At 32.8% G+C, this 13,310-nt stretch overlaps 1 protein-coding gene across 4 annotated transcripts in view; it reads right to left on the reverse strand.

The window, feature by feature from the left end:
* Positions 1-1,206: 1,206 nt before the first annotated feature.
* The window catches only part of LOC117342825 (guanine nucleotide exchange factor DBS-like), a 103,255-nt gene continuing 91,151 nt past the window's right edge, over positions 1,207-13,310 (reverse strand). For 2 of the 4 annotated variants that reach the window (XM_033905084.1, XM_033905082.1), the window contains exons 13-26: positions 12,885-13,087; positions 12,533-12,599; positions 11,948-12,063; positions 11,350-11,419; positions 11,089-11,184; positions 10,723-10,815; positions 9,975-10,103; positions 9,464-9,673; positions 9,004-9,096; positions 8,414-8,504; positions 6,865-6,943; positions 5,976-6,168; positions 5,206-5,431; positions 1,207-3,519 (exon numbers count right to left, since the gene is read on the reverse strand). In XM_033905084.1, coding sequence (XP_033760975.1) covers positions 3,431-3,519; positions 5,206-5,431; positions 5,976-6,168; positions 6,865-6,943; positions 8,414-8,504; positions 9,004-9,096; positions 9,464-9,673; positions 9,975-10,103; positions 10,723-10,815; positions 11,089-11,184; positions 11,350-11,419; positions 11,948-12,063; positions 12,533-12,599; positions 12,885-13,087 — 1,755 coding nt within the window. In that variant the 3' untranslated portion in view covers positions 1,207-3,430. Of the gene's footprint in view, positions 3,520-5,201; positions 5,432-5,975; positions 6,169-6,864; positions 6,944-8,413; positions 8,505-9,003; positions 9,097-9,463; positions 9,674-9,974; positions 10,104-10,722; positions 10,816-11,088; positions 11,185-11,349; positions 11,420-11,947; positions 12,064-12,532; positions 12,600-12,884; positions 13,088-13,310 lie in introns of all 4 variants that reach the window. The other 2 variants (XM_033905085.1, XM_033905083.1) reach the window with 2 other exon arrangements.

Raw genomic sequence — 13,310 nt, forward strand, 5'->3', positions numbered from 1 at the left:
TATGCATTGTTTTTTATTTACATTTTTTTGTTGTGTTTACTCAAGAGGAATTATGATTCGACAATTTTTACAAATGTTGTTGCCCTTTTTATTTAGAATAGTATATTTTTTTTGTCTGGATCTCCTACATACACATGATATAAAATTGTGTTTTCCTGCTTGAAAAAAATATTAGAATAATTTATCAAAAGTTATTGCCCTTATACATAGATGTCCATCTGTAAATCCTTAACCTCACCCTTAAACAAATTTCGAGCTTATTAGATCAAGACTTTGCTATGGCATGAAATTATACTCAGTGGAATTGTGATTGGATAACTAATCTTGTATTTCAATGTTTGTTTTCACTTGATACAATTGTGCATTTCTCTTAGGAATGGGACTGATGTATGTATTGTTTAAGCATGCAGTATTCTCATTTAAGCTTATCTGCTATATTTTCAGAACTAATTTCCTACACCATTAAATTAAGTCCCTTTTTTTGGTAATTTTTTCCTACTTTTTTTTATATTTTTTCAGTACAAATTTCCTACTTTTTTAGTACTATTTTCCTACTTTTCTAGTACTTTTTTCCTACTTTTCCACTACTTTTTCAGTACTAATTTCCTACCTTATTGGTACTTTTTTCCTACTTTTTCAGTCCTAATTTCCTTCTTTTCAATACCATTTTCCTACTTTTTTGATACTTTTTCAGTACAAATTTCCTACTTTTTTAGTACTATTTTCCTACTTTTCTAGTACTTTTTTCCTACTTTTTCAGTACTAATTTCCTACCTTATTGGTACTTTTTTCCTACTTTTTCAGTACTAATTTCCTGCTTTTTCTGTACCATTTTCATACTTTTTTTGTACTTTTGTACTTTTTTTGTACTTTATGGACTTACTGTAAAAGTACTAAAAAAGTATAAAAGCACAAAAAAAGTACACCATCAATTTGTCCCTGTGCACTTTATACTATTATTGTACTTTTAATGTACTTTTTCTGTACTATATTTGTGCTTTTTCTGTACTTAATGAAAACAATAAAATGTACTAAAGGTATACTTTTGTTAGACTTTTTTTGTACTTTAGTACTTTTTTTGACTCAATTTGGAACCGTGTTGGAATATCGGTTCCAAATTGAGTCAAAAAAAGCATACTTTTTCTATGCTTTTTTAGTACTTTTTTCCCATACTTTTTTTGTACTTTATTTCGGTGTGGGTCTATATAAGCTATTTTTCCTGACTGTAGACAGTGTAGAACTAAAATGTCCTGAGCCTCTATCTGACTGTAGATATTCTGAGCCTCTGTCTGACTGTAGATATTCTGAGCCTCTTTCTGACTGTAGATATTCTGAGCCTCTTTCTGACTGTAGAACTGAAATATTCTGAGCCTCTATCCGACTGTAAAACTGAAATATTCTGAGCCCCTATCTGACTGTAGAACTACACTTAACATTCTTATCCTCTATTCGATTGTAAATCTACACTTGAATATTCTGAGCCTCTCATTGACTCTAGCACTATATTTAAATATTCTGATCATTCACTTGACTGTAGAACTATAAATAGTCCAAATGCATGTTCAAATGTTTAAGAGTGCTAAAACAATCTGACATACCATTCGCTTGTGAAACTCAGCTCAAACACACTGTTCTCCTCTCATGAAATTCCTTATTTTCTATAAAGGAAACGTTAATGGCAGTTTCAGATAGGATATCTAAATTCTCCTACAGAGATATCCTGAAGACTATATCATCCATTGACTTTCAGCATATAAATGCTGAATTCTCCGGTATAGGTGACGTACAGCACAGATATCCTGATGTTTCCTGTACATAGAACATCCTAAGAATTATAGTATATTATATATTTGTATCTCAGTTATAATATCCTGAAATCTGCTGTAGACTAGGATATCCATGATATCAGGAAGATATCTGATAATTTACTTCACAGATATCCCAAGGTTTCTGGTACAAATAAAATCCTAAATATTATACCTCATTAATGGATACCCTGAGGTCTGTTTTAAGGATATCTAGGATCTCGAATTACAGGGTAGATGTATCATAATTTACTTCTAGATATCCTGCAATGATGTTTTGGGAAGGAAAATTTCTGGTCCAATGAATGCACATCCTGAATTTTTTTGTCTTAATTTATCCCGCGAAATCCATCAAGAAAGTTTTGACAGCTACAGAAAAGAAAATCCAGGTCCATAGAACTGGTATCCTGAATATCTGTGTAGATATCTAGTGTTGTAGATCTACTCCTGGGGTTACTTCAGAGGCTCAGTACATACATCCACACCTCTCCTCCCTAATTACCTCCAATTGTAGGGATTACTTTTATAAGTCCTGTATTATACAGCTTCGTATACAGTCAGAGTATTTATAAGAGACAACAAAATTTGTGTACCACATATGTAATGGAAATGGAAATCTGAAAATCACATCAGCTTCTGACTGACTCAGTTCATTTTCAGCAAGATTTTGGATGATGTTAATCATGAAAGTTTCAGTGAGCTTCCAAGTTTAAAGCATGTATCTTCTCCATAACATTGTGACTGCTTCCCACTGATGAAAAACAGCACATTTGTGTTGCAGACTCATCGATGAGGTAAAACATTTGTTTGTAAGTCGAAATGTAAAATCAATCAACAATCGAACACAAGGAAAGTCCAATTAAGAGACACTTTGGCTGACCATCTAAACTGAATTCACACACTTGCTTGTCATTAGCTTTGTATCAATGCAATTCCTTCCTATGGAAAATTGTTTGCACTATTCCTGCTATTTGACATTTCTATACCTCATAGTTGTTATTTTATCTCCAAGAATACTTCTGATATTTGTAAGACGATGAACACATACAAATCTGCCATACAAATGAGATTCCACTGACGAGGACTTATGCAGATCTATGCCAACTAATATTTCATAGTTATAAATAGCACAGAAATTGATGTCATTTATAATCCATCTTAATATTGTTTAAGGATGTGCTGTCGGAAGATTACACAGAAAAATCCTTGGGGCAATTGTTAGTAGAATCCAGTAGCAGGAATCCTACCCTGAATATTTTAGAAATTCTTTGAGGAAACATGCTTTCCTTCAGCTGTCTCAGACAAGATTAGCACTTTAATCACATCTATCCTTGTCATACACACTTGAGGTCAAGGAGATGATGCTAAATTCCATTTGATGTCTCGGCATTTGATTAGATGAGAATTTATAAGTTTGAGACATTTTGACAAATGGCTGTCAATCTATCCCAGTGACCTTGAACTTGACTGACGTTCGGTTACAGGTTTGCTTTGTTTACACATACAAAATATACATTTCGAAATCAATGACTAGTAGAACACTTCTAGGAAAATTCCTCTCTGTCTGACTGAGACTGTTCATGTCCAAGGGACACTACTCCTGTAGAAAGGGAGGTAATTCTTCATCAAATTGAAGTTTCATTCATTGGGCTGTTGGAACTGTAAGCACTTGCCAAGCTCGATTTACTTGTCATATGTTCCTGACTACTAGAATCTGTAAAAAGAAAGAAGGTTTATTTAAGAATTTTATCAAAAACGTTTTGCAGTCTAATAAAAGAGAGCCTGCATGCCGAAATATCTTCTATCACACTATAAATTGTGTCTTATTAATGGAAACAATGTACATTGAATGGATTAAAAAATAATTGATAAAATACTTATAATTCTTAATTCCAAAACTAAGGGAGATTACCCTAACAAAATTTGCAAGTGTAATATATACCCTCGTTAAGTAATATTAATTTCAATTTTTCAAAATGTATAATCGTTTACAGCAACATTATCATTGACAGGAAAATTTGTTCATTTTAGAATTTTTTACCAAGCTAAAAATCCATGATCAAACAAATTCTCTGGTATTCAAATTGCATGGCTTGCATTTGAACACAGCCAAAACGAAAACACCAAAAGTCAATCGCTCTCACATCCTTATTTTAATATTTTTAAATGTTTATATTTATATCATGTTGATATTTATATCATATGACCAAGAAGAAATATGTCTAAATACAGACATAAAGGAGATTAAGGATTAAGTGATTGAAGCATAATTTTAATCAACTACTTGTACCTACCTGGTACATGTACATTGTATTAGCAGAAAGGATGACAAAACTCTAGCTGGTAGGTGTGTGCAAATTAGCTAATATACACAGGGTATAGTAGATTACATAAACTGCATATACATACAGTGTATACATGTACACAAACATATTCATGAGGTATTTCAGAACCAATGCAATATATATCCCATATTTGTTACTTAAAGCAAAAGCAGGAAGTTTCCCTGACAAAGTAAACACAGTAAGCTGTCGGTGACAATAGCTAGCAGGAAACTTACCAAGAAATGTTACTAGGATACAAATTCTCTATCCTTGTATGATACAGTAAAACCTCCATAACATGCCATTCTTTCTTATTAAAATGTTATCATGCTTATTGCAGGTATATTATTAAATTTATTTATTTTTTTAATTTTGCTTAAAAATTTATTTTTGTCTCTATCTGCCTTAATCGGAAACAATTCCTTGCATTGTTAAAACTTCACTGGAAAAGAATGGCAGTATAATGAAGTTTTACCATAGTTTAAGATACCTTTGACAGTTTAATAAAACACAAGACTACAAAAAAGTATTATAGATAATTATTTGAATTAGTATGCTCATAATTCAAATTTACATTGGATATTGTTCACAAATACAGGTATAAATTCAATTCTTTAGTAGTAATCTGATTTTCCCAAAAACTCTTTCATATATATAATTTGATGGCTTGAAATTTTGAGATATCTCTAAAAATAAAAACAAAACGAGCTGTTAGAGGGATCAGTCTTAATCAAGATCTGATTAAATATGAAATAAATTATAAAACAAAATTATTTCTATTATTCTTTTGCAGAAATATTATTGCAAAGAGATCAGATATAGCAGACATATGCTTGTGAAGTGGTTAGAGAAGTGGCCCCTGTTTTACCAGTGGTACGTTCCTGGTATCATAGGAAGTGTTATCCTGGAGACAGTCTATTGCAGAAAGTGGGGGTAACAGGCTGAGAAGGCAACTGTCCACACCACGTCACGCCAACGCCATACATTACAAGAGCAGGTGAGTGACAGATTGACAGAGAGTTGAGGAGGTTATACAACAGGAATTCACCTCCGTGACAACTGTGATATGTACCTACCAATACTTGACATGGAAAAATGGGACTGTGAACTTCGCCTTTTATAGGGAGTGAGGTACGTGGACGGTACCCAACCCTCCTGATTGGTCGACAGATGGCGGGCGTACCACCAACCCGTTGACCCCGTTCGTATGATCTCCACAACGTCGCGCTCTCGCATGCTGACTTCATTGGCATCACTGGCGTGAAAGTCTCCAATGGACTGATATTGCTGCAGGTAAGATGGCTAGGGAAGAGAGATATATTCATATAATTGTACTCACCATCTAATTATATATAAATATCATAAAATCAGGAAAATTTGATCAGTAAAGTATTAGTTTTTCAATTTGATCATTTAACTTGTTATGTGCTGGAAAGTGAGAATTTAAACCATTTCATATACATGTAATTAAATATCTTTCCTGAACCAATGGATTTTCTTATCAAAGAATCACTAACACTACACAAATATCAAATAATCCATGGTTTCTTCCAATAGCCAGATATCTACATGTTTCTAGGAATATCCATGATATTTTTATTAATACTGCAATTTTTAGAAAAAAATGAATTTATTGGTCAAGTGGCATTTACAAGCCTTTATACACGATGTATACATATATTTGTTTATTTATTTATTTATTCATTTTGTCTAATGAAGTGTCAATTATATCACTAAAATATCACAAACAAAAATCCTATACTGGTTGTGATATATCAAAGTTTATCTATATACAACTTGTATACATATTAAGTTCTTTCTGGTCATTTATGTGGTCAGCTCTCACCTCCGACCCCCGTCTGTCACGACCTCTACACTCCTCCTCGTCGGAGTTGGTGAACTCTCCGCTGGACCATCCGTCGTCCTCATGAGGTGGGGCAGGGGGAGACTCCGGAGACATCATCTCCAGTCCCTGTGGCACAGTCGGAGCATTGTTGTTACATGATGTCTGTCTGTTTGTCCTCCAATTGTCTACATATCTAAAAGAAAAACCATTACCAGGTAAGTAGATTGTTTTAGCATGTTTGTTGGTCGGCAGAGTCCACCCACCTGTTTTCCATGGTTACAAAAAGCTGCATTTAATGTCATTCTAAAGTTGAAAAATAATGGTCCAATTAAACTGAATTAGTAGTATCTTAATTATTCTATGGAAAGTTAAAAAACTACAAGAAATTTTGCACTAGTTGTTACCAATATATTTACTTGCCCTCAGACCAAATCTACTTGGTCCTGGGCCATTGGGCCTGTTTTTTTCAGCCTTGCATTCTACAACTTATTTACAATCACTTAAGCAAATACATATATGATAAACAATTAATAAAATATTCAATGATTTTCTAGGCCACAGGCCAGGAATCAAGTTCAAGGCTTGTACCTAAGCTCCTAGGTACTGTACAACGTATACCGCTAAGAACTTTTCAAGACTATACACCCTTTTGAAAGAATTGTCAGGGACCATTGACTTTAATTTGGTCAATATCTCTTTCTCAGGTTCATAAAAAGCAATTAATTGATGATGTTCACCTTGATCCTTCTTCTAAAATTAATTAAGGGATTTTATATCTATATCCTCCTCCCACCCTGCAAAACCTAGATAGATAAAGAAACACTAGATCTCCACCTACAGTATTTTTCCCCTTTCCTCTTTTATTCATTTCCATTTTTTTTTAACCTACCTGGAATTATTGCACGGTCCATCCTCTCCTAAATGCTGTAGGTCTTCTTCAGATTTCCCTACCAGATTTAAATGGTCAACTGGAAAAATAAACACCCAAACCAAATAAGATTTTTAATTCAGTTTTGCCTTTTTACCACACAACATAGCCATGAATCCTTATAATCAATTTCACTCACCTTTTATTCAAAGAGCTGAATATCGTTCTCCTTAAACATTATCAAATCAATTTTAATTACAATTAATTTCATTAGTTTTTTTTCTTTCATGATAAAATAGCACTTTACTGAATATCATAAAGTTTAGATTCATTTCAAAATTTTTATTTTAGAAAAAAGTTGTAAAAATAATATTTGGATAATCAAAACAATGGGATCAGGATAAGTGAGTGCATACAAAGGGAGACAACCAGCTTTCAATCATCTCCAATTAAGTTTTCAAAAAATGCATTCTAAAAGCATAGCTTTATCTCAAATATAACAAAATACATTGTCATAAAATGTGAATCAGCAAAACAAAGCATGGCTAGAGGCAAGAAATAAAAAATCAGGATGGTTTGATTTGTTCCAAAAAAAGATACTAAAGATGATGACATGTGTATACATGAACTGTGACAAATGATTTCTGTGACGCAATGACAATGAGAGGGATTCAAAGTGAAAATGTGAAAACTAAAATCAAGCAGTGAACTTGTGTATAACAGGAGACACTCACATATAATTACCATTTAGGGGAAGTGATTATAATTTGAGTTTCGTGATAGAGTTATCTCCCTTGAACCCTTAAGCACAATCTACCCATATTTACTTACTCAAGTGTTATACACTTCACATACAGGTAACACAGGATTTGTAATATATATTTCTATCCCTTGAAACCCTTTCACAACCTACCAGGTACTTGCATACTTAAGGATGCAACATACCATATTTATCCATAAACATTTAAGCCATTGTCCACAAATAAGTCCTCTTCTTCATTTTTTGAAAATTATCAATTTTAAAACTGTAATTAATCTACAGGTGTTTCAAACTTATACACTAATTTTTTACACAAAATAAAGACATCAATTTCTGTGCTATACGGTAAAATATTCAATACAAGTTTTTTGGTAGTTACCTCCCTTGAAACCTTTTCTGCGCATCTATCATTAATGAAATACAATGTCTCCAGACTAAGCGCTTATTGGATATCATTGATGTTGTGATAACTGAGTAATATATATATTTGTTAAATAGATAAACCCAACCTGGTTTGTAAAGAACTTTGTTGTAACAAAAAGAAATTAGAGAGGGATGGGGAAGATGCAATCAGACACGATTTCTGATTTCTGATACAAAGAGAAACAGAATATCCATCTTTGAATCCCTTCCAGGTGCCTTGCATTTTCCCACTGACATGTTTTATTACAACATATTTGGTAACACTACAAATTTTGTGCAACATATCAATAAAATGGTTGCCACTAATATGAAACCAAAACAATCATCGTGCTATTACAGGGTGAATGGCTAATTCTAGGCCATGCTTAGTCTTGTAGAGATATTTACCATCAAACTTACTTTTCAGCTGATCAAACTGGCTCATTAGAACCCGTTTGATCTCCTTCACCCACATGTCTTTACAAGGCAGTGTGGGTGCCTACAAAATAGAATTAGCAAACGTTAGTTTCAAATCCGTAATTTCGGCCATTGTTCTACAGTATGAAATCAATGTGGTGTACATCATTTACTAATTCAATATTTACATTTCAGACAATACATGTTCTACATCGATTAGACTTAATTTAACCTGAATTCTAATTTCAAAATATCATTCAAGGTAAATATATTTTATTGTAATAAGGGCACCTGCTTTATAAGATTATCACAATATCAGTAATTAATGGTGGGTTTATTTCAGGATTATTTTCTTACATTTCTCAGCATGTTTACTCAACTTCAATTGACATATTGGTGTGAATACAGAGAAAAACATCTAATTTTTCAAAAGTTTCCCAACCACACATTGGAATCATGTTTTCAATTAAGCTCTAAAAGGACAAAGATTTTAAAGTTGTGGGAAGATCTACCTTATTGATTTTGAGCTTAGAATTACTGTCTTGTTTACATGTTGTATCTCTGTTTGTTGTTTTACTAACCTGAATGATATAAACCTCTTCTCGTCCTCGTAACCATAACTCAAACTTCTTCTTATCTCCCTTGATATTCTCTGTGAGACCAACTTGTGAAAGCTGTGAAAAAAAGTTTCTCAAAATATAATCATCGATTCTATCTGAATCAATCACAAAAAATGTCCAGTTAAAATTGAACAACTTGATCCCACTTACGATGCCCTTATAAGGCATTTCCAGGTCTGGGCTACTTTTTTTTGTAGCTCAACAAATAAGAAAATCACATTATGATTATTCCTGTTTACCACTGCAGGTACATCCATATATATTGAACCAATGTGAATTTTTTCCAGCTTTGAATAAATGAAAATGAATTTGTGTTTTCATTTAATTATATAAATATTTCTCACAATAATGATTTTTTTTTCACTATTATGTTCAAATTTCAAAATTTTGTAAAAATACATGAAAATGAATTTTTACTTACTTTTAAAAGGTTTTTAAAACTATAAACTCCTTTTTCAGATGATAAACCAACTTCTTCTTTTCTTTTACACAATAATATAGATTTCTCATATAAAAACATGTGTCTCTGCATTGGTTTAAATCGCAGGTCTTTGATTCGTCCACGCTGATGTTCTGTTAACACATTGAATCCTCCCTGCATGAGTAACTTCCCCTGATCAGATAAGTTTCCCTGAAAACAATAAAGATTGAATAAATATATAAATATATATAAATCAATAAATTACAAAGACATGAAAATCTGTCTTAATTTTCTCATTTTTCCCTTGAAAATATATCCTAGTTACTGCTACTCATTATTATGTCAAATAATTCATTTTATTTTATTTTCTTCTTATTATTATTTTTCATTTTTCTTCTTCATTTTTCTTCTTCATTTCTCCATTCAAACCAGAGACTTCAAAAACTGATTTCCACCTAAACAATTTAAACTTATGTTGGAAAAGGTAGGCATGTTCATCACGAAAACGTACAGGAAATCCGACGATCGACACCTGATGCATGCTATCATTAACAAATCGTACAACATCCAACATGGAGTCGAGTGCTTCCTGTATATGAGCTTCGCATGTGGGGTCCTGCTCAGAAAACCGCAGCATTTCCTGAAAAAGAAATAAATGGAAAATTGAGAGTTATTTATAAAAAACATTTTAAAGTGAGGTACATCATTGTCAGATCCAAGCCAATTACCTGGTAAAGTCAAAAATCTGAATTTTCTGCATGCATTCACTTCTGAAAATCTTGTTTAACCATGCAACCTTTACTAATAACAAAAGATGGCAGAAAACTTTGACAAGATATCATCATCACCAGAATCAACTTTCTTCAAATACAATTTAGAAGATTATTTTCCCTAGCTGTACGAGACTAAAGACAAGGTTCTGTGATATATCCTATACCTACCTTGAGTAAGAGCTGGTATTTTGTGATTCGCTGTACAGGTGTCCTATACCTACCTTGAGTAAGAGCTGGTATTTTGTGATTCGCTGTACAGGTGTCCTATACCTACCTTGAGTAAGAGCTGGTATTTTGTGATTCGCTGTACAGGTGTCCTATACCTACCTTGAGTAAGAGCTGGTATTTTGTGATTCGCTGTACAGGTGTCCTATACTTACCTTGAGTAAGAGCTGGTATTTTGTGATTCGCTGTACAGGTGTCCTATACCTACCTTGAGTAAGAGCTGGTATTTTGTGATTCGCTGTACAGGTGTCCTATACTTACCTTGAGTAAGAGCTGGTATTTTGTGATTCGCTGTACAGGTTTAAGGAGGTATGCCCCTAATGGCAGCTTGTGTCCCAGCTTCCTCTGACATTCCTGAAAATAGGATAAATCCTCATGCTCAGACAAAAATAATACGTCATATATCACATCAAATATCCATTATTTTCCTTCACAAAACGAAAAATATATTCATTACAATTCTACATTCATTTACTATTACAGAAATCACCTAAAACTATACCACTGAAAAAAAAAACCTATGAATTTAACATAAAATACAGGTAAGATTTACCAAATATGAGTCAAGGACTTCAGAAAAAGAAATGGTATCAGACTAAGAAGTTCTAGAAAACTGAAGAACCTTACCAGAAAGAATGGGTTTTGATCGCCGACCTGATTCCGTAGAGCTTCCGATCTAAGCTTGTTTTGGCAATAGACGCTGTACAGGTGGAACTCTTCATTCTGAAACAATCAATCAATAATCAATAATCAATAAGTTGATCTATCAATTACTTAATAAGTGCAATTTTTTTTCAAACAATTCAAAAGGATATCAAAGATTTTAGGAATAGTTTAAACTGTAATATATAAATGATTATATATTCAATGAGTGAAAATGATGCTTACCCTATTGGCAAAACATTTTCCTACTTTTGCCGGCTGGTCCCTACAATTCTGTAGTTCTTGAAGAAATATACTGAAAAGAACAATCATCAAATAAAATACAGTGTATTAAATAAAATCTTATTTCTTCTGTTTTTTTTTCCCATTATTAAGCAATTGTTCGATCAAATTTCAGCCTGGATAAGATGTTATAAAATATTTTATATCAAATATTTGGTATATCTTATTGTAACTTTAGATCTTGTGGGATGAATCTATGAGTGCATGGCAGGGAAAATTATTGCACCGCTTGCATACAAAATATTCTGTGTAATGGTCAGATCTTTCCTCGTCTGAACTGTTCACCGGAGAAAAAAATCCTTCCCCTGGGGGAGCTTTTAGCAGGGGGAAGAAATGTCTATTACAATACTGTGTCATATTGGACTCAAAGATAAAAACGTACGCAAAATTAAAACATTTTAAAATGATGTACTTATAATATGGAAGAAAAGAACATTTAATAATTCATTCATGAAGAAATATAATAAAACTAAAAATAATGCTTCCTGTACACAAATGAAAGTATCTGAAAGAATAAGATTTTAAATGAAATCATTCTTACTTTTTATGAAAAGAATATATCTGTTCTAGGTTGCCAAAGAGTATTTCTTTCTTGCCCACGAGTTCATCTGGAATGAGGTGCTGCATGGTCCTGTTGTCCAACTCCATCAAATAACCCTGTAAATAAACAAGTCTCAATACTCAAACTTTCTGATTATCTTTCGATGTCAACATTCATTACATCACATTACTTCAGAAACTTGAATTGAATTTACTTTCATATTTTCAAGTTTACAAGAGTTTGGACAAACAAGCATACACTTCTAGTAGTTGTAAGTAAAACATTTTCCACTTGCAATAAACTTTATGGATTTCAGGTCTATAAGGAAGAGTTTGAGAAATGAGGAAGTGATAATTCTGAGTCTCAAAATTGGAAAGGTGTTACTTGATTGAAATCTGAACTAAAAATTTAATTCTTGATATTATTTCACTATTTTCGGTGAGAAAATTAAGAGCTCCAATTCATTTACAGAAATTTGTCAATGAAATCAACTCTTCAAAGTACAATATACAATGTGTTTATAGAACAACCACGAATTCAACAGTGTTAAACCGATATGTAATGTTTTAATTAATAGAAATTAACCTTTATAATATCGTAGAGTTGTGACACATAAGTTTTCTCTGTCTCTATCAGCTCATTCAGCACATGTCTGAAATAGGAAAAAAATATTTGATAAAATAAACATTCAGCACATGTCTAAATAGGAAGAAATTATTTGATGAAATAAAACATAAAGAATTAATACCAAAATTATATTTAGAGAACAAATTCAAGCTCAATGGGTACAGCTAGAATACATTAATTTTTTTTTTGCGGGAATTATGGAACAGATATTTTTCTCTATTTAATTCTAATCTTAAAACACAGTCAATGGTCGACTTTAATAAGACGTTATTTTTACAGACATAAACTTACTACAATATATGTCGCTTACCTCCTCTTAGCCATTAGCGTATCTGTGTCCATCATGCTCGTTGACCTTGCTGACCCTGATGACCCTGAAGAGGTCGTAGTTGACATAGAGGTCACAGAGGCACGAGTCTTCTCACCAACATTAAGACTATCCGGGAGACTGCCCAGGTTTGAACACGGAGGTGTAATATAAGGACGGGAGGATGCACTGCCATCGGTCCGTAACTATGGAAACATAGAAAATAGTTTACAGTAAATATGGCCTAGCTAGAAATTATCACTCTCTCCTAATGTGATGTATATAAATTAAATGAAATATTTGAAGAGTGGTGTCTGATATATATTCCAGCTGACCTTTGTTAAGTAAACTGGTAACAAAGCCTTTCTTGCCAATACAGTCAGAAAGGGTCATCTGGGGAGGCATTTCCTTGTAGCAACTGGTGACAAC

This window comes from Pecten maximus, chromosome 14 (assembly GCF_902652985.1).
Source record: "Pecten maximus chromosome 14, xPecMax1.1, whole genome shotgun sequence".
In the NCBI taxonomy this organism is placed as follows: Eukaryota; Metazoa; Mollusca; class Bivalvia; order Pectinida; family Pectinidae; genus Pecten; species Pecten maximus.